Source organism: Tetrahymena thermophila (assembly GCF_000189635.1).
Source record: "Tetrahymena thermophila SB210 genomic scaffold scf_8254437, whole genome shotgun sequence".
In the NCBI taxonomy this organism is placed as follows: Eukaryota; Ciliophora; class Oligohymenophorea; order Hymenostomatida; family Tetrahymenidae; genus Tetrahymena; species Tetrahymena thermophila.
This window is the reverse complement of record NW_002476218.1, coordinates 179935-202143: the sequence shown is the minus strand read 5'-3', so window position 1 is coordinate 202143 and position 22209 is coordinate 179935. Positions and strand designations below refer to the sequence as shown.

The 22209-nt window shown below is 23.5% G+C and overlaps 5 protein-coding genes across 5 annotated transcripts; 4 read left to right on the top strand and 1 right to left on the bottom strand. All coding sequences in view use genetic code 6, as the record gives it.

Annotated features, from left to right (window-relative positions):
• Positions 1 to 902: 902 nt before the first annotated feature.
• Positions 903 to 6063, top strand: TTHERM_00444640 (DENN (AEX-3) domain protein; the record flags this gene model as incomplete). Its single annotated transcript, XM_001023327.2, has 10 exons — positions 903 to 3318; positions 3519 to 3642; positions 3702 to 3790; positions 3839 to 4268; positions 4332 to 4478; positions 4542 to 4873; positions 4931 to 5034; positions 5096 to 5376; positions 5452 to 5887; positions 5941 to 6063. Exons 1-10 carry the CDS (start codon positions 1020 to 1022, stop codon positions 6061 to 6063), a joined length of 4365 nt encoding a protein of 1454 aa, XP_001023327.2. The 5' UTR covers positions 903 to 1019.
• Positions 6064 to 6592: 529 nt separating this feature from the next.
• On the bottom strand, positions 6593 to 9734 carry TTHERM_00444630 (hypothetical protein; the record flags this gene model as incomplete). Its single annotated transcript, XM_001023326.3, has 2 exons — positions 6593 to 9045; positions 9149 to 9734. The coding sequence occupies 2 exons, from the start codon at positions 9732 to 9734 to the stop codon at positions 6593 to 6595; spliced, it is 3039 nt and encodes a 1012-aa protein (XP_001023326.1).
• A 918-nt stretch (positions 9735 to 10652) lies between these two features.
• Positions 10653 to 12029, top strand: TTHERM_00444620 (hypothetical protein; the record flags this gene model as incomplete). The annotated part of the gene is made up of 1 exon (XM_001023325.3): positions 10653 to 12029. One exon carries the CDS (start codon positions 10653 to 10655, stop codon positions 12027 to 12029), a length of 1377 nt encoding a protein of 458 aa, XP_001023325.1.
• A 1105-nt stretch (positions 12030 to 13134) lies between these two features.
• On the top strand, positions 13135 to 21505 carry TTHERM_00444610 (hypothetical protein; the record flags this gene model as incomplete). Its single annotated transcript, XM_001023324.3, has 15 exons — positions 13135 to 14326; positions 14485 to 15021; positions 15073 to 15309; positions 15361 to 15593; positions 15658 to 16117; positions 16178 to 16230; positions 16304 to 16960; positions 17019 to 17343; positions 17404 to 17576; positions 17776 to 18420; positions 18525 to 19520; positions 19580 to 20256; positions 20321 to 20651; positions 20706 to 20822; positions 20882 to 21505. The coding sequence occupies 15 exons, from the start codon at positions 13135 to 13137 to the stop codon at positions 21503 to 21505; spliced, it is 7257 nt and encodes a 2418-aa protein (XP_001023324.2).
• Positions 21506 to 21799: 294 nt separating this feature from the next.
• On the top strand, positions 21800 to 22162 carry TTHERM_000444609 (hypothetical protein; the record flags this gene model as incomplete). Its single annotated transcript, XM_012799664.1, has 1 exon — positions 21800 to 22162. One exon carries the CDS (start codon positions 21800 to 21802, stop codon positions 22160 to 22162), a length of 363 nt encoding a protein of 120 aa, XP_012655118.1.
• Between the last annotated feature and the right edge of the window lie 47 nt (positions 22163 to 22209).

The window sequence follows — 22209 nt, the reverse complement described above, 5'->3', positions numbered from 1 at the left end:
TAAATACTCTTTAAATTAATAAATTTTTAAATACACCAAAAAAATAAAAATAAAAAAGTCTCTCGTTTTATTTTATTTGAAATGAAAAAATTTATCTTCTAAAATAATATATGCATTTTGATTAGAGTGTACATACAGTTTTTAAAATAATAAAAATAATAATCATTTGTTTGCAGTAATAATTAAAAAAAATGATTCAAAGCAAAAAATTTTAAAATAAAATTAATAAAAAATTTTAAAAATTATCAAATAATATTTTACTTACATAATTTTTAAAATCTAAATTACAAATATAAGATTACAAAATAAAAGTAGAAATGAAGAGGAATAATATTTTGTTAGTTCTACATAAATAACCTTTGTGATAAACTGCAATTCAATTGATTAGGCTTTATCATCAAACTAGACAAAATTATTTTATTTTTATTAATTTTTTTTAGTAACTGAAATTTATTAATTAAAACAAAAAAAATAATTACAGTAAAAATCTACTTTATTTTTTTTTATACTTACTGAAACTAAAACAAAAGTGCAAGAAAAATGAGAAAATTTTAAATAACAAAACAAAATTAAATTTAAAAATTAAGGAAGTATTTGTAAAAAACTAGTTGATTTTTAAATTTCAAAAGAAAAATCTCTTTCACAAATTTTTAAAGATAAAATTTTAAAATAAAATATTTATTAAAATTTGATAAACAAAAGATCAAAATTTTTCTATTATTTTAATCATAGAATAAATATAGCTTTATTTTTACTGTTAATTTGAAGTAATAAAAAATGTTGAAGAAAGTATTCATTTTTAGAGATTGAAAACAACTAAAAAAAGCACATACAAGCAAGCATTGTCATAATATTTAATATTTTGATTTTAGATTTGAATATTTGACAATAAATAGTAAATAAGGAGTCAATATTATTAAATAAAAAAAAATTAACAACTAAATAATAATTACCAATATTAATTATATAACAAATAAATAAATAATTATTTAATTAGTTAGCTAGTTACTATTATTAAAATGAATGAAAATTTAGAAAAGTATTCTTAAAACTATCTTCATAATAGATAGTAGAATTAATATGATAATAGCTATCCTTAATCTAATTAATAAAATAGGCAGTATAGTTAACCAATTGAGTAATCTCGTCATCAAAGTAATAAAGAGTAGTATGATATCAAGTAGGTTTATGGTATGCTTTAGTAAAGCTAAGAGCATAACGAAAATCTCAAAAATATTATTGACGATTTAAAAAAATAACTTCGAGAATATAAGCATAAGTTTGAATTATCTAGCAAAGAGAATGAATAATTAAAATCATAATATAAACTACAGAGTGAGAAAAATGAAATTTACTTAATGAGGATAAATACTTTCGAAGAAAGTGAATAGAATTTAAAGTAAAAAGTATCTGATCTCAGCAGTAAATATGAATACTTGAAAAATAAATATTAGGAACTTTCAAAGAAATGTAAATAATTAGAAATATAAAATTAAGCTTATCAGTAATCAAAAAAAGAGAATGATTAAACGCTTTACAAACCTGAGAACAGAGTTTAAACAAATCCTGTTAACGATGATTCTCCAAACAACTTTTAATCTGTTAACTCAGGTGTTAATTCTAGGTAACAGCTTTCTTAGATTACTAAGAACAGCTTAAAAAAAATAAATTCTATTGATTTTAGCAGCCAAGGAGGTAGTATTTAGGATATTGATAAATACGCATTCTAAGTACTTAAATAATAGCATAATTAGTAATCTTTGAGTAATTTAACTCCGTAAAATTAAAATACAAAGCAATTATATCCAAGCGATTAAGTAAATTAGCAAAATAATATCAGTTCTTATTAGCAAATGAGCAGTAATAAGATTTCCTAAGAAAATAGTTCTAATAAAATACCTTCTTAAAGTCCAAGGTCGTATTCTTAAATAGAAGGTAGTAACTAAAGCAATAACATAAATGGAGTTCAAATGCTAAAAAATAATTATATAAATTAGATGCAATCCGCTGCAGTAAATAATAATTAAACACCAATTAGAAATAGCACTTCAGTTCCTGCTCTCTTTAGAACAGCTAAAACAGAATCTTAACATTCAGAAAATATAAGCGATATGAAAACAAATCCATCCATTCTTTAAAAAAAAAATAACGAAATTTTGCCAAATAATTACTAACCAAATTAAAAATAATACTCAGACAATAAATAAATTTAACAGAAGAGTTTACTATTCCCTTAATAAAACAGTAGCAGTAATTACTACTAGGAAGAAGGTTATGGTTCTTTCAATAAATTCCAGAATTCAAGTACAGTGGCTTTAGAAAACCCAAATGAATAATCTAAAGGAGAAAATAATTACAATAGTAACATGCATTAAAAACCTCCAATAATAAAAAAGATGGATTAAATTCACAATTAGTCTCAATATGATTAGCAAAGATAAAATGAAATTTGTGTTGCTTATGGAAGAATAAATTCACACAGAGCAACATCAGAAAACCAAACTCCAACAAACAGCTCATACCAAAATTTAAATAATTTCGAGAATTATTCTTAACAAACAAAAAATATGTAATAAGCTGCAGCAATAAATTAGTTATCTAACCCTTCTGTAACTTATTTAGGGGATCAAAGTACCTTAAGTAATTCATAGGGACAAAGTAGCTAATAATATATGTCTTAATCATCAAAAAACACATAATTGTAATAGTAAAATGCCCTAGCTTCAAGTTAAGGCCACAATACTAGCAATAAAAATTTTCAATAGAATAATTTAAGCATTGGTTAATATTATCCTACAAATCCTTCTTCTTATGACATAACTTATAGTGAAAGTAATTTAAGCAGTAATTAGAACTATTAAACGGGAAATAAAGACATGTATTCTTCATTGAATAATAGAAATTAGCAAAATTAAAGTTAATTAAATGATGCTCATATGTACAGTACAAATCCTGTTCATACTTCAGATTATAGTTCTACAAATCACCAATTAAATAAAAATGTGCAAATTTCTTCATTTAATAAAAATGCCCTGTAAAACAATTCTTCTTCAAAACAACAATCTAGTGGCTTAAAAACTCAATCTGTAACAGATTTTAATCATCAAATTCCAAAGTACGCATCTGGGGATTATGAAAAATCTAATCCCTAATCAGAAACTAAAATTGATAGTGAAATTCATACTCCTCAAAAACCAAATATTTTTTAAAGCAAAAGTGTTTTTAACAATAATTAAATAAATTTATAAACATTTCAAGCTGCTAACGTTAATCACAGTAGTGTAATGAAAGAAAATGATTTTGCAGAGCACCTTATAAGTAAATTTAATATATTTAATTTATATAATTTTATACAGAAAGCATTTAAGTTATTATTAAAAGATTCTAAATTCTTTTCAGAAAAATTTAAAATTCAATGTATAAATTTCTCATGCTTACTTAATTCTTTAGAAATATTTATATGATGATAGATATCTTTGATACTCAATTAAATTTATGTTTATTTTATTTCATATAAGGCAACGAAGGAATACAAGTTAAGAAAAGAAGTTAAGTTTTACATGCATCAAGAAGAGATCCAAACACAAATAGCTAATATTCTCCAACTTCTTCAAGCCATTAAAAGCTATCATAATATGAAGAGTAATATTGATATTTGATGATCGAATAATAATTTAATAATCCTCTATTATTTATTTTAGTAAATAACTTATGAAAGCATTATTTGGAACAGAAAATTCTGTTCAGACTAAAGAGTCTGGAATTCCTTTGAATTACACTAAAAATTCAGGTATATGAAAATCATTTAAAAAAGGAATTAAATTATATTTTTTTCTAGATAAGATGTTTGAGATTAGTTAGAGAGTTGAAAACGAATATGACTTGAACAAATAAAATGACAGGATAGTTCCTTCTCTTAACCCTAGCTTTCCTTAAAATAATAATAGCTTAAGTAACAGCAGTAACAATTCTTATAACTAATCGCAGTTTGAAAAAAGATCACAATCTATTAAAAATATACCATCAAATTAAGTCATTGATAATGATAGTATGGCTAACTTAGATAGTGCAAGTGATAACCGCTAAAAACTAAGAACTTCAGAAAGAAATAATAACAATTTAAAAACAATTTAGATTTAACCATTTGGGTAGGGATCAACAAACTTAAATACTAAGCCTTATAAAATGGCTAAATTAATAGAAAATTTTATTGTGATATCTGCAAACTCTGAAAAGACTAAATAATTATCAAAGCAGAATGTATTTAAGTAATATTTTTTTACTAAGATAAAAATTAAAAAATATATTTTTTTAAATTTCAAATGAAATAGCGTTGATTAGGAAATAATATTTAGAGCAGCTGAACCAAAAAATGACATGGAGAACGAATAACTCAAAGTTGTATCAAAATTCTGCTTCCCTTAAGGAGTAGAGGTGCATAAGTATAAAAGAGAAAATTTTAGCTCTGATATTTTAAAGTAAATAATATTTTTTTATTTAAAAATTATTAATCATAAACGAAAAAATAAATTTAAATGTAGGATGATAAATACTCATAAGGAGCTTTAATCTAAAGAATATTTTGTTTTCCCTATTAAATCTGCTGAATCATTTGAAAAGAAAGTTAGTAATCAAATATAAACATTAGATTATAAAGAAGGAATTGACGAAGTTATGAACCCAAACAAATTTTTATACTGTGTTTGTGTGATTACTAGAGATTATATTGATCCAATTAGTTCTTAACAAAGAATGTTTAAGAGTGAAAATAATACCTAAGCTTAGCACTACTATCAAGTTTCAAGCATATACTGCATAATTACAAAATACCCCTTCTTCAACTTCTTTTTCGATTTGATTTTACAATTTATAAGTAAGTAGCTTTTACTTTTGTTGATTATTAAATATTAATTAAACTTTAAATTTTTAGATAAAATGAACATAAATAAAAAAAATTATATCACAGACTTCTAACCAAAAAACCTATTACCTTCAGCTTTAGATTTTTAACAAATTGATCTATCATCTTTCAAAGTAAGAGATTGATTACATTCTTATCCAAATATGAAATCTTTTTTTAAATAATTCATAATAGAAACACATAAACTAAGGAGTTTTGAAAGTAATTTAGTCTTGCATAAAAGGTGAAATAGGAATTGACTTCAATATTGTACATAAGTTTAGTGTTGGGTAAGAGTTACTATCACTTACTGTACCTTAAAGAGATAGCTGCTATCTTTTAGAAGCTAGGTGGGGAGTGATGCAAACACTAACTATAATGAATGTCTATGAATTCTTATATATTTTATTTTCTTTATTGTTAGAAGAAAGCTTAGTTTTTCTTTCAAAAAATCCTTCTACTCTTTCATAAACAATGTAAAATACTATTAAGAATATCAATTTTAAAATTTATTAAAAAATAATTAATTAAATAAATAAACAAAAAAACAGGATGATGTTTATGTCTGCATTAAAACCATTTAAATGGCCCCATCCTTTTGTAATGTTTTTATCTAATGATCTAATGCATATGTTTGATTCACCATTCCCTCTAGTAATTGGAATAAATAAATCATATGACTTTATAAAAGACAATAAACTTTATAAAACACATCCTCATTGTATATTTGTTAACCTAGATGAATTTGGTATAAGTGAGAAGAAGGAGTCTATTTATTAAAGCAGCACTTATACATCCTTAACATAAAAAATAAAAGGTGATTATGAACAGCTTAAACAATTATTTAATAAAAAAGATGCTTATAATGATTTCTCATAGCAGTTATTTGATATAAGTAATACAATTTATGATAAAATCAGAAAATTCTTTAAAGATACTCTAAATAAAATTTTGCCTGCTAAGCCAATACTTGATTAAAAAAATAATGTAAATAATTTAATTGTATTTTATTCATTTTTTAATTTTTAACTATTTTAAAGCTGGACTATGACCAAATGAAGATTATAATATAAAAAAATTCTATTTAAGGAGATTAATTCATAGAAAAATTCGTTTAATCTCAGATTTTTAGCTATTATTTAGAAGAACACTACAATATTTGAAATAAAAAGAGTTTTACATAAAATTAATATTTGCCTTAATGAAAAATAAAAATAATTAATATATAAACTTTAATTAAAATTGATCTATATTAACTTACTTGTATATATAAATATATTTATAGATGTAATTAATTGATTTTATTAAATTAATATATATTTACTTTCAATAATTTTAGATTTATCTGTTTATTTATTTGTTTATCTAAACTATTGATTAATTGATTTAATTTTACATTTTCAATCTATGATATTATGATATGTAAAAATTACTTTCTTATTTTAAATTTTATTAATGAAATGTTTAAAATTTGAGAATAAAATGCTTTATAAAAATAAATTTTAATATTAAGTTTACATTTTAATAAATATAAAATATACTTTTAAATTTTTTATAAGCTCTATATTAATTTTTATTTAAGATATAAATAATATTTTATTAACAAAAATAAATTCATTTTTTTAAAAGCAAATCTGAAATTTCTTGTAATACAATATTTTAGGGATATTTATAATTATTAAGAAAATTTAATCACTAATAATACTCTACATAATTACAATTCTTGAGGAGTATCTTGTTTTTATTATTTTTTTGTATGAAATTATTGTAAGTTATTCTGTTATATAATCCAACTTCTTTATGCATTTGAATTTATTCACTTGTTTTAAACATTTTACTTATTTGAGCTCTTGAAAGCCTAGCTCTCTTAGGATAATTATTAGGACTGTTGCTATTATTTTAGCTTTAAGATGCAGACCTATTACGCTTGATTGCATCTAAAGACTTTGATTTATTTATTTCTTAGCTAATCATATTCATTTTAGCTAAGTAATTTCTATCTTTTTTTTAATTGATATCTATCTTTTTTAAATTTTGGATAATCCTTAATTATGTTTCTTAAATGTTTTGCTTAGTATTAAAGAGATCAACTTAAGTAGTTTTAAAATTACATATTTTTATAGGAGAATTTTTCAGTGAACTTGTTAATTTTTAGTTTTTATTTTGTTAGACCTCTATATTTTATTATTTTTAAGTAGTATCTGCTGTTTAAGTATTTTCATATACATCACTTTCAACATTATAATTATTTTGAAGGCTTAAAAGTTTTTCAATATTATAATTATGGATTGTATTTTATTCAAACTAAGGATAGCTAATTTTTGTTACTGATTAGCTTTCTTATTTGTTTTTAATAGGCATTTCATCTAATAAATTTGATTAGATTTGTGAACATTCTTATTATTTTTAGTTCATATGTGTATTTTCTTATTATTTTTAAACCATAATATCTGTTTCAAACTAACAAAAAGGGATCTAAGCTATATTCGAATTATTTTATTGCTAAGATTTTACTTTCAAAAATTAAGAATTGTCTGAAGATTTTTCATTTTAAAATTCTTTTTGATTTAAGAGTTTGTCTTTTTGCACAGATTGAATTTTGCAGCCAGCTATATTTAACAAAGACTAATCATTTATTTTTATATGATAGTCTGTACTTTCTAAGTTTTGTGAATGATTGTGATTCACTTAACCAATTTATTATTTTGGTGAGATATTTTTATTGATTTGATCTTTCAATATTGTCTAGTTTATCCTGTTTTCACAGCTTGAGCGAGTTTGCCTAGATGCAAAATTAGTTTAAGTTGAAAATTAATTGTACTTTTAATCATATTCTTTACTATTTAATTACAAAGCTTCGTCTATTTTATCATTAAATATTTTGGCTGTTTTAATAGAATTGAATAACATCATATTTTCTCTAAACTGTTATGGATTTGGTTTCTGCTTAAAGTTATTAATTATCTATTAATTTAACAAAAATTTATCAGCCTCTCTCATGGTATATTGAGAGTAGTAGTTATTATTATTATTATTATTATTATTATTATTATTATTATTATTATTTTATTGCATATCCTAGTTCTTATTTTCTGAGTTTTTGAGGCTATTCCTACATTTCTTTTTGAATGAGCATTTATAAACTGGCAATTATGCAATATATTATAAATTATTTTGTATAGTTGGGTTATAAATTTACTACTAAGTATGTAGATATACAGATTATTAAGAAGACTTTCTTCTTTATACTATGTGGTTTTATAAGGGTAAGTTTGTTTGAGTTGGTGCGGAAACATACTTTTCTGATTACTTTTGCACAGTATGAGCACTTTAGCTTCTAGTGACTATTTTATTATTAAAAGGATATTTTGAATTCAATTAATCTATATAACTATTTGCTATCATTTAAGAGCCTTCATTCAAACTTTCTTCATTTGTGTGCTAAGAATTTCTGTTTCTAGCAGGCATGGTTTAATTTTTTTGTTAATAAATATTACTATGTGGGGAAAGTAATGATTTTGACATATTAGATTGTTCGGTATTAGGGGATTTTATTTAAAAGAGCTCATACATATTGTTTATGTCAATAACATTAGTTTTCAAAGTATTTTAACTGCTTCCTACTGCCATCATATTCCTATAGTTATCAAGGTCTTTTTACAAAATAACTTCACTATCTCTTTCAGAAATGGTAGAAAGTTTTTAAATTTTCATTAAATTATCAAAATGATGTTCATAATTATGATAATTGAACAAATTAATTTAATTATTTTCATGTACTTAAGTGGCCATTAATTTGTAAGAATCAATATTTTCTGATACAGTTATAGGACTCATTTAATTTATATTTGTATGAGAGCTCTAGCTTTCTTAATCAATACACTATGTTGAATCATCTTTGGCACTTTCAGTTGTCTGTTAATTAGTAAAATTCTATTACTTTATGCTATTTATTTGATATTGCTCAAACTAAGAATTTTAAGGATTTCTATTAGTAAAACTTTTAACTTATTTGATTGGAGAAATTAAATATTAATCATTAAATGGTGAACTTTAATTATAACTTTAATGAAGTATTTAGTTATTATTTTAGTTATCGTTAATTATTCTTCCATGCTACCTTGCAGACTAGCTTGATGAACAATCTAAATAAATTCAAAAAACAATTAAACTAAAATTTTAATCATAATAAAAATAAGACATCTTTTTTTATAAAATCAATAGATAGTTAGTTTTAATATAAATTACTTCTGTGTGGAGATTACTAATTATTCAATTACATTTTTTATCCTGATAAATATTTATGATAAGTAGCAAAGTCGATAGTAGCCTAAACTTAATCTTCTTGATCCATCAAATTTTACTCTTTTTAAATTATTTATTGTATTTGCTATTGTTTTTTCTTGAGGTCTTCTCTCATTGAGAGGATTCTCTTTGTATTTTAGTTTACTGCAAGATTATTTTTTATGTATAAAAATTCATTTATGCTTCTAATTTCATTTAAGTCATTGTAATAAAAGTCACTTTACAAAATTTTTTTCATATTTCTTTCACTAAGCTCATTAATTTTTCCTCTCTTAATCATAATTTATTCTAACCTGTTTTAGCTTTTTCCTTAATCTTTACTTATGCTATTTCCATGACAACTCTATTCCTTTTTATCTGAAGAAAGTTAAATTATATGAGCAATATCACATGGACGCATCCCAGATTGCATTATCCTAGCGCTTAAAGACCTACCAATTGCAAATTTATGACTATTAGATTCCTTGAATTAATCAGGAGCCTCTCTTGCCATCTAATTTAAGTCTTAATAAGATGTGGCAGAGATCATTTATTGTTTTAACCAAAAGATTTATCTATATAAATATATTTCAAGCTAAAATCAAACAAATCTTTTATGTGAATTATCTTTACAACTAATTATTTTGGAAAGTTGTTATTCAAAATACTACTTACAGATTATTAGCCACAAATTGACAAAATTTTATTTGTTTTTTTTTTATTAAACAAAATTAATTAAACTACTCATCCATTGATAAATATTAATCAAATCTCAATAAATTTTCATTTTTAATACAAGACATATATTCACTCATTCATCCATCAATCGATCAATCAATCAAACTTTTAATATGGTTAACAAAAAATTAAAAACAAAATAAATTTTAAAAAAAATATAAAATTACTCAAACTTGATTTATTTATTTTTTAATCCATTTCATAAAATTTCTAAAATAATTTTTGGAAAAAAATGATAATAAATAATAAAACTCAAATTAAATAAAAACATTTTAAAGCCATATAGAATAAAAATATTTATTGTAATTCACAAATAAAATTATTATTTAAGAATTTTTTAAATGTATTTATTTAAGATCTTCTCTATCTCAAAAATGTGTGGGTAAGTAAGATTAAACAATAATTATATTAATTCAAATTAATCGAGTTAAATATTAAATTAGATTAGAACATGAGAAAGTAATTCTGTACCTTAATTCTTCTCTTACAAATAGTATTTTTTTATAAATGATTAAATTATTTTTTTAACATAAGAAGATTTAAATATACTTTGGACAAGATTAAAATTTTTTTTATTAAATTTTAAAATATTCTCACTAACTTATAAGCATCTATTTATTATAAGAAAAAGCACAATAATTACATTAACAATTTAATTTTTTTATATAATTAATTGACTTAGAAAATAATAATATATATAAAATTCTAAAGAGATTATAGAAAAGAAATTATGAGTCACAATAATAAAATTGGTGAATAATTAAATTAATAATAATACTAAATATATGATAACTAGTAAGTTCCATAGTATTATCATCAACCCCATCCAAATCAACCTCAACAAGTACCCTACCAATATCCTCCTCACCCTTACAAATACAGCCAAAATTATCACTAACCTTTACCTCAGCAGTAATATTATAATTAAAGGGACTATTACAACGCATATAAGTATCGTCAGGATCATCATCATTTTTATTAACACCAAAATCCTCCTTACAATTACCTTCCTCCAAATCCTTTGCCTCCTCCACCTACTCACTAATACCACAATCCAACAATACCACAATATACTTACTATAGACGTGATTAATAAATTGAGGATTATCCTTAATAACCATAATTTTTACCATATTAAGGCGTATTTAGAGCTCCATAACAAAAGCCTTTAAAATCTAAAGTTGAAGATATTAAAATAAAATAAGAAAAAGATGCTGCTGTTCAGCCTAAAGTAGAAGCTGATGATAAAAATTAGACAAACAATAATTTTCAATCAACATAATAAAGTGAGAAAAACATATTAAATTAAAATATAAACATCAAAAACGAATAAGATGAGAATAACTTAGCTTAAAATATGGATAAAGAAAATAAATAAATTGAATCTTAATAAAATATAATATCATCTAATGCTTTAGTATATGAAGATAGTAATCCTCAATAAAAATAATAGTGTACAATTTATATGAATGATTAAAAAGATTAGATTCAAATAAAAGTCGAGTAATAATCATAAAAGGAATCATTTTAAGTTCAGGTTTTTTAGGAAAAAAAAGAATATATTGATGAAAATAGCTCATAAAAAGAGGATCTTGATTGTGAAAAAGATTCTAATGAGTATTTAGAATATGAAATTGATGACTAAATTAATAGTCAAGATAATAAGTCCCAATTAGATTAAAGTAAAGAAAGCGATAAATAAGCTGATAAAGAAGATAAAGAAAACGTAAAATAAAAGAGAAAAAGAAAAGACTTTAAACCTTATAAAAATCAGAAGCTTAAAACTCTAAATGAAGTTGATTAAAGAAGGCATTTGATTTTAGCCTAAGAGACAAAAAATGTTTCTAAAAATATATGTCTTAGGCTATCTAAATTTGCCACAGCAGAAAAAGTAAAATTCAATTCGATTTCTAAGCTCAGAGAGTATCTTCTAAAACACAAAGATAAATGCGATATCTAAAATATGATAGATTATCTTCAATATGAATTTTTGATCGATATAGCTCATTAAACAAGAAATAAAATGAAAATTATCTATGCTAAATATAGGTTAAAATTCATTAATGGTCTCAAAGATTTAGATAATTTTAAATAACTAAAATTCTGAATAATCAGATTAATAATTTATAAAGCTTTTTATAGCAAAGAAAGTATTTTTTTCCATTAATTTTTTTTCAAAAAGTTAAGTATAAAAATATTAATTTTGTGTGGATATATGTATTTATTTTGTATTCATTTTTATTTGTATTACTTTTTATAAATTTAGGATAATTTAAATAAATTACTTACCTAAATGCTATAAAATATTTATATTCTTATACTCTTACTATTTTTAATAGTAAAATTATAATTTAATTAAATATAAACACTTTTTGTTATGATAGTTTTAAAAAATTATTTAAATCAATCAATCACTTTTTTATACGAAAATATACTCCAAAAATAAATTAAACTAAATTATAAATTAAATGAAATAATTGATGACTTAATATAATAATTTGATATAAAAGCCTATAATATTTCATAATACTAAATAATAAAGCTATTTCAGAACTTTTATTAAACTTCTGCTATTTTATTTAAAAATTTAATATTTTTATATAGAAACATTCTAAAAACTCTTATTTTTAAATTTGATTAACTGATTCATAAATTTGCAGGAGACAAAAGACACCTTTATCTATCTATTTTTAAACTTCATGTAGAAAAATTTCTTACTAAAAAATAGCCGTCGGAATGATTTTGGAAAATATCTAAATATTAAAAATTAATGAGTTCTATGATAATATTTCAAATTTATTTATTTGTTTTTTTTCTTTTGATTTGCATTTTTATAGTGTTTTTAAAACTAAAATATTAATTTACTTAAATGAGAAATAAAAATATTTTTATATTTAATAAAATATTATCTTATTTATTTTATATTTTGAGCAAACATTTTATAATTCATTTTGAGTTTAATTTATAAAACTAATTTTAATTTACACATTAGAAAAAAATAAATGGAGATTAAATTTCAACTTGTTAATTCTGGTGGTAATTAATGGAGACATAGAATCAATAAATAATATATTCCCCAAAGATATTTTTTAGGTTAATAATTATCTTATCTGATCAACCCTTTGCAATAAATTATAAATAAAAAGATATATTAATAATCGATATCAGATAATAAAAGTTCAGTATTAAAACGCATTTTTTGATTACCAAAAATGAACGAGGAAATCAATCAACTAGAGCAATACATATTTGCTAAAAACAGAAAGCTATTCTTAGATAATCTCATCAAAGATACAGAATCTTACTACTACTTCTCTTTGCTAGAAGCTATTGACAATTAAGGAAATGCACTTACTAGTGAATAGGAAGAAGATTTAAAACGTTATAGAAAGTTTCGTACTGCAAGTAGCAAAGGTATTCGTGTTAGGTATCTTTTTAGACAGTATGACAAAGCCGAGTCTGACGAGGCAAAAAAGAAAGTAATTTAAGAGCTAAACAGTAAGCTCTTCAAGGTAACTGGCGTTTTACCTAACACTTTATCTTAAAAAGAAAATGGATTAGTAGGTTAGTAGTAATAAGCATTTATTAATAGAAGAATAAGCAGAAGTAGATCTTAATCTAGTATAAATAGCTCATAGTGTGAGGAAGAAGAATTTGATGAAGATGAGTAAGAATAAGAAATAGCATTTGATGAATAAGATGACGGAGATAATTCTTAAGATGAGGAGCGACTAATTTAAATTGAAGAAGGAAGCTCTGTTATAGAAGAAGTATAACAAGTGGTTTCTGCTTAGCGTTAAGTACCTTAAGATAGTGAATAATAAATTAATGTTGAAGAAGAAGATGAAGAAGAGGAAGAGCAGGATTAAAGCAATAAAAAAGACTACCCTTCATAATTTAATAATAAAAAGTTAGAAGTGGATCTCATCATAAAAAAAAACTCCTTAGAAAAATTGTTGGCTATATTAAACTTAGATAGCTTAATTCGTATACCTGTTAAAAAAATAAAAGAGTGCAAAGAATACTACACAATCTAATTGTATCTTTAGAAAGTTGATGTTTACGCTCTTTCATGTGAGGAATTGATAGAAATACTTCTTCATTACCAAAGTCTTGTCAACAAAAATAAAAATTATGATTAGGAAATAGTGTAGAATTATGAAAAGTATACTTTAGAATAGCTTATAAGTATTGGAACTAATCTACCAGACGTAACAAAAGATAAAGAATATGTTAAAAATGTGTTCCTCAAATAGTTTGACCTTTAAAAGATTAAAACACTAGAAGGATAAGCTCGTATTGATGAACTTTGGATTATATATGAGTGGTCTAAGGGTTTAAAGCAAAAGTTTTAATCTCTACAAGATTAGATTCTATTTGAAATACTATACTAAGGAATATAATGTAAATTATTAATTAATTAATTAACTAATTCTTATTATTTTAAATTTAATTAATTACCTAATTTCTTTTATTTAATTTTTGATGATTGCTTTTTGCTTATTAACTTTTAATTTGAGTGAATTGATAATTGATTAAATGTGATTTAAAAATATATAAAGTTGACATTTATGATCATAAGGTATTCATTGAGTACTTAAACAATCCAAAAGAATAAATAAGCGAATTAAATGAGTAAAGTTAAAAAAAGTATAAACTTTTAAAGAAAAGTTATGATTCTTTTTGGCACAATGTCCATAGCTTTGAATCAGTCGAATACTCTCAAGCTAAGTTGATAAAAAAATACATCAAAAAACACCTTAAGAGCAGCAAAACCTATAGTGTAAGTCCCTATGACGAGTACTTTTAAACTAACTACTTATAGAAAATTCTTATTCAAGTTAGACTTTATGAAGGTGATTAAAATGTCCCTAAAGTATCTAAGTATTTATCACCTTCAGAGATCAGTACAATTTATTCAACTAAAGAAGTAAAAATCTTAAAATCAAATAAAAAGTCTTTTGTTCAAAATGAGAAAGTTACTTTAAATGTTTAGTTAAAAAATATTGACAAACTTTATGTAAAAATTTTCAACTTTGTACCTGAGAATTATTACCTAAAGAACTTGGCTGACTTTAATGAGCATGTTGACTTAGATGGTAAAATTATTTTTAAATATTTTTTTTTATTAAATGAAAATATTTTAATAGGATTAAGTCCAAACGAAGAAGTATTCTTTGATTTTAAACCTGAAAATATACATCCATGCACAAGATTTGTTAAAGCTTTCGATTTCGAGTCAATTTAAAAAACCAGTAAAGGAATTTTTATAATAGAGTTCTTTTCTTCTGGAATTGCATCACGCGCTATCATTTATAAAGGTTCTCTAACTTTCTTTTCAAGAAATACAATTGCTGGCTAAGAAATAGTCATCCTTGACGAAGAAGGTAATATTTAAAAGAAATAAACTAATGCTAATATAATAAATAATTTAAAAGGTAACATTTAATCCGAAGGTAGAGTAGGTTTATGGATAGATAAAGAATTTTACCAAGCAAAAAAAGATGGTAGAATCTTGGTTCCCTATAGAAAAGATAGCTAAAAATAAATCTAATGCATTTTAGTTAGCGATAAATTTGCTTAGTTAACTAGCCTTACGCATTTAAATGAAAATTATAAATTTTCTTGTAATTACATTTACAATTAAGAGTCATTTATCTTTGGTAACAAAGTAAATTTTTATTTAGCTTCTCATATGCTTTTAACCAAATATATTTTTTATAAATTATAATAAGGTCTAACTTATTTTATAGCCAAGCTTAACTATAAACCAAGAAATAGCTGATGTAAGTATATTGAAGGGCACAGAGATTTCTATTGTAACTATCACAACTGATGATGTTCCATAAACTACTCGCATTAGTAAGAAAACTTTGTAAAATGACTAAGATATAGTAATAGAATTTATATTACCTGCTAAAACTAAGCAAGTCAATATAGAGTTAAATACTAAACTAGATACAATGAATGGAACAGAGGAGCTAAAATTGAATTCAACAAACACAATTTATATTGATCAACACACAAACTAATTGAATTTTGCCTCTTTCTTCCTTTAAAATGTAGATTAATATTACATTCTTGTACTTGGTAAAAATGGTGAGCCCATTCCAAATTTTAAGGTTAGCATAAACCTATAGCATAAATATTTTAACACTGATAACAACATTAAGTTGTAGACTAACGAAGAAGGAAGTAAATAAAAAGTTATTTATTTTGGTTTTTAATTTTAAAGAATTATCTAAAACATTTTAGGAATAGGTCTAGGCAAACTCAACAACGTTATTTCACTTTAAGTTGCTTCTGAAGTAAATTATTTGTTTATTTATTTTCTTACTGTTAATAAAATTAAAATAATAAATTAATTTTTAAATAAATCAGTTAACTAAAAACAATCTAACTATTTCTAAAAAATGGAATTTGGAGAGAAACTATATTAGAGGCATTGAGAGTTTACCTCATATTTTCTAAATAAAAGAAGGTAATAATGTAGAGATACCTTTATTATGCGAATAAAATACTGTTATTGATAGAAATGAATTCATTTTACTAAAAATTGTTGATAAAAATTAAAATTTATAACAATTAATTGCAAATTGTCTTTTAAATTGCATCTCTAATGAAACTAATAAGGTTGAAAAGACTACAAAAAATACTTTATTAATTAAGAACCTTTCATCTGGCTTGTATTTCTTAAGATCTAAACTTAATACAAAGAACTTCATTATTAAAGTACACAATTGTAAAATTTGGTAACATTCATCTTAAACAGAATCAGCTACTTCATCTATATTAACCAAAAATAAATTGTTGCTTAACCAATCCTCTGTTCCAGTAGAAGATTAAATAAGAGTTGAGAGTTTTAAAAATGAATCTGGAAAGATATAAATATAATTGAATCGTTAAAAAAGCTACTAAAACACACGTGTTCATTTGATAGCATTTTAATACTTCCCTAATGGACTTTCAAATCCATATAATAATTTCTGCACAGGTTACGATAATTACAAGATCTAGGAAGTTAACTTACAGAATACAGTATTAATTTATTTATTTTTTTAGAAATTATAACATATTTTAATTACTTTTATTAAAGAAAAATAAATATATGTCTAATCGTTAACTTGGAGATGAATTTGCATATGTTCTAGATAGGAAAGTTTAAACTCGTTTTACAGGAAATTCCTTGGAAAAACCTTCTTTAGCAATTAAAAGAAATTTTATTTAAGATACAAATACTGAAACAGAAAATATTCAAGCAGATAAACCACTTGAAAAAGGTTTTAAAAGGAAATTATCAGTATCTGATAGAGAAGAAAAAGAATTTTATGAAAGAGATGCAAGTTATTGTAATTTTGATGAAGCAGAAGATGAAGAATGTTTTGATGATGATGCCAGCTATTAAGAATGTAAAAGAGAAGGTTTTAATTTGTTTTTTTTATTTTCATTTTTGTTTAATTATTTTTTAATAATAAAAATAGCTCCAATAAAATATAAAAAAAGTATGGCTAAAAAAGCTAGAGGAATGGCATCACCTTCTGATAGAATTTATTTCAACCGCTATGATTATAATTGCTAAATTTCTCCAATAGATGCTCACTTGAATTTCTTAAAAAATACTTGTCTTATTTATTCAAACTTAGTACCTAACAAAGTAAAATAAATATTTAACTAAAAACTATTTTTATTTTTTTACTTTTTTAAAATAAATTATCAAATTTTTTTCCTTTTTTTTATTAAAAATATTAATTCATTTTTTTAATAAAATATTTTCATTTGATATTATATTATTAAGTGGAAGGAATTGAAATTTATTTATTTTTATATAATTAAGAATTAATTTTAATTAATAGGATGGTTTGATTGAATTTGAAGAAAATTTATCAAAGTACTCAGCTGTTTAAATTATTTTGAGAACTCCTACTCACCATAATGTTAGTGTATTTAATTTAGAGCATCTTTTAAATAGAGAAATAGAGACCCGTGATTTGAGATAAAAGACAAATTTACAAAAAGGAAAGTATTATTCAATCTTCAGGAATACTGAAACTATCATGAAAGGAAAATAGTGTATTATAGATGATATCACTTCAACAGAATTCTCAATAATAGATAGCTTGAATAAAGTCTTCGATTTCTAAATTGAACTTTCAAGATTTGCTGGAACTTTTACTGATAGCACTTCTTCTAAAAGCTTCACTGAAGAATGGGAGTTCTTAAAGAAATGGGACTCATTATCTACTTCAGAAAAAAATTAAAAATATAATAATAACTTGTCTCACGAATTAAATTTCTTTTTGTATTTGAAAGATAAACCATACTTCGATAGTATTGTAAAAAACCATCTTTAAAATAAGATTGAATTTACCTTAGTTGATCTCTTCTTACTAGGAAAATATGAAGATCTCATTAATAAATATCATCATATTGAAATCCTTGATAGAATAAATTCTTTTGAAATCTGTTTAATGATTTATTCATTAAAGTAATTAAATCAGGTAAAGAAATAAATATACATCTCTAAATTAAAATTAAATTAAATTTTTTTAAAAAACATTCATATATTTATTTTATAAATAATCCAAATTAATATATTTTATAGTTAGAGAAGGCATAAAAGCTAATTGAATACCTGTAAGTTTAGTCAAAATAAAATGTTAGTGACAAAGAAATACAAAAAAGATATTTTGAGATCATTTTAAATAAGAAATAAGACCAACAAGCACAATCTGGTAAAAAAATGGTGATACAATAAGCCGCTTATAACATTAGCAATATTGGAGGCGGAGGTAGCTATTAGAACAGGAACAAGAAACTTTTTGGTGACGAAGATGATGATGATGATGATGATAATTGTAGCAACAGCTTGGTGAGTGAAGAAAATGAATAATATTAATGTGGTGAGGCTGGAAGTGATGAAGATTTTGAATGTTACTAATAAAATAATGATTGTGAAGAAGAAATGTTTGAACAACAAAGATAGTTTATGCCTAAAATGGCTTCTAAAGCTAAATAAAATTATAAATTTAATCCTATTACTTCAAGCTATAAATAATAAAGATAACTATTTTAATAGTGTAATCAAGCATTAAAGAAGACAGGCTAATATTGTGAAAGACATTATTTGAATTAAAAAGATGATCACTTTTATGGTAAGGAATTAATGAGTGCAAACAGCTTCTGGCTTGAATTCGCACATAATATATTAGAAACATCATCAATATCTAATTTCCTTTCTTGCAAGTTCCTTGAATGTAACAAAAGCCATACTGAGATGGTACTTGTTTTATCGATTTTGAATCTTCCATTCAACTCACCTAATCATAACTAATATTCAGCTCAAGGAAAAGATTAAGTTATTTAAGCTGCTGATAACTTCTTATTATTTACTAAAGAAATTAAAGAAACTTCATCTTAATTAAAGAGCACTATCATGATCAATTAACGTTTCTTTGATCCAAATGATAAGTATGAAATCTAAGGAGAAGAAAAGTTTGAAAAGGATGCATAGGAGTTTATAATTAATTACATTTATGGGTGCTAGGTCATTGTTACTAATTGCACTGGTGGACAATAAGAGATTTAAGTTTTAACTGAAGTAAAAAAAACTTATTTTTATTAAAAATTTTTTTTCTTATTTATTGAATTACTTAAAAGGTTCCTGAAGGCTCAGTTCCTGTTCACACTATTGAGTATACTAAATCGTATACTTAAAAACTAGATTCTTATAGCACTAAAATATTTGAATTTTATTTTTATTTCCCTGCTATTGGCAACTACTCTATTTATCCTGCTAATGTCTCTAAGAATGGATAGGTGCTTTGTGTAGCTAAAGATTCTTAATTCTAAGTAAATAAAGAGCTTGCTTAAATAAAACTTAATACCCTTGACTAGGTGTTATCTTAAGGTACTAAGGAAGATATTTTGAAATTCCTCAAAGAAAAAGATTGGTAGGACACAAACAAATAATCAAATTTCAATTCTACATTCATGTCCATCGTTTCAATGTGTACAGACAAAGAGTTTTTCATAAAGTTATTGCAAATTTTGAGATAGAAAAACTTTTTCCATTTCGACATTTGGAAATACAGTTTGCTTCATTTAGATCATGCTTCTCTAATTGAGTTTGTAAATTCCAGTTCTGTAAGATAAAAAGTTTAAAAGTATGTGTCTCATTTAAGTTGCACTCTTATCAAGTCCTCTCTAAACATTGGAGAGTGGAATAGAATATATGAATATTATCCTCTTATAAATTCTCGTGTTCATTTACTTAAAAGAGATAGTGCTAACATTCTTAATTCCTAATTCCGTCGCACATATTGCCACTTCTTAAGGTAATAAATTAATTATTTCTAAAACATAAATATAAAAATTAATTATCAAATAATTTATTTATAGGTATGTAGTTGAAAAAGGATTAAATAACATGAGCTCTATTGATCGTTTAGTATTTACTTACTATTTACTTTTATAAGACAGAATAGAAATAGCTATTGAGCAATTTGATAAAATAAATGAGAGTGATATTACCACTAAGCAAGGATCTATTTAATACGATTATATCAAGGCTTACTTAGATTTTTACAAAGGATATCCTAACTTTAAAGTTGCTAGAGAAATAATTGAAAAATACTTAGACTATCCTATTATTTCATGGCGTAATCTTTTTTATGATATGGCTAATTAGATAGCCGAGTATGATGGAGAAGACATGATAGGAGAAGAACTTGTAAATTTTATTGATAAAAAACTGTTTAATTTATTATTTAAAATTAATTATTAGCTCAATCTCAACATAAGCGGAGATTCATAGCTTAAGAAAGAAGATAAAGTTTAAAATGAAAAGCAATAAGTTTTATCTCTTCGCTTCGATGATAAAAAGATCATTGTTGAACATAAGGTATATTTTTATATGAAATAAATCAAACTAATTTAAATTTAATTAACTTTTTTAATTAGAACATACCTAAGGAGCTCACTTTGACTTACTATAAAATTGATTTAGAAGTATTCTTCTCAAAGAAACCTTTCCTCTCCAATATATCTGAAGATTTCAGCTACTTATAACCTTCATTTACATAAATAATTGCATTGAATGATGAAGATAAAAATCAAAGCACACCTACTGTTTCTAAATTTGACGTTCCAGAATAGATTTAAGGCTCCAATGTTTACATTTAGGCAATCAGTGGTCCTTTCTTAAAAGCAGGAGTAACTTATTTCTCTACTCAGCTTAAGGTATCTCTTTACTCAGATGATGCTTATTTAAAGATTACAGACTAGAGTAATTCTCTCCTTTCTAAAATCTATGTCAAGGTATTCTCTAAAAATAAATCTGGCAAAATCGATTTTATTAAGGATGGCTACACAGATTTAAGAGGTAGATTTGAATATTTACTTAGCAGTTCTGTAAACATTAATGACATAGATAAGCTGTCTCTGTTTATCATGAGTGATGATCATGGTTCTCTTATCCTTGAAGCTAAACCTCCTAAAAGAATAGGATAGTATACTGAAACTGTTTAACTTAAATCTAGAAACTGGGCACAGAAATACGAAACCAAACTTAAAAACAAAAAATGATAATTAATAATAAATTTTTTTATATATTGTGTTGAATGTGCTTTCATATTTGGATCTATTTATCTTGTTAAATTTTAATGAATTTTTTGCTTGATTAAATAATTAATATATTAATATCTACAAGTTTTATCATTGATATAAATAGGTCTTGACCTTTTGATTTTATAAAAAATTGAGGTAATTAATCAACTAAGAGATATTTTATAGATTAGTAAAAAAATAAAATTTTGATAGAAAAAGTAGAATCAATAAAGCTAACTTATCATTTTTTAGAATAAAGCTTATAAAAATTGAATGAAAATAATAATTTTTTTACTTATAGCTATTTTATTTAGTATAAATAGAGCTTAACAGTACACTGTTGATATTAATTAAGCATATGTAGATTGTATTACAGGATGTTTAGTTTAAGAATAAACATGTAATAATTTGGCAGATTGCTCATCATAAAAAGCATAGTATCAAAAATGTTCTTTAAGTAATAGAAACTATTGCCTTATTAGTACTCCATACCAATGCAATAAGGTTTGCGTTACATTTACTCCTACAGCTGAATTTTAAAGTTATTTACAATGTAGACTTAGATGTTACTTACAAAACTTGTCAATATCAATATTATGGATAATTATGATTAACTTAGTTATATAAAATTTATGAAATAAAGACCTAAAGGCAGTTAAATTTAAGTTTATAAAATAATTGAT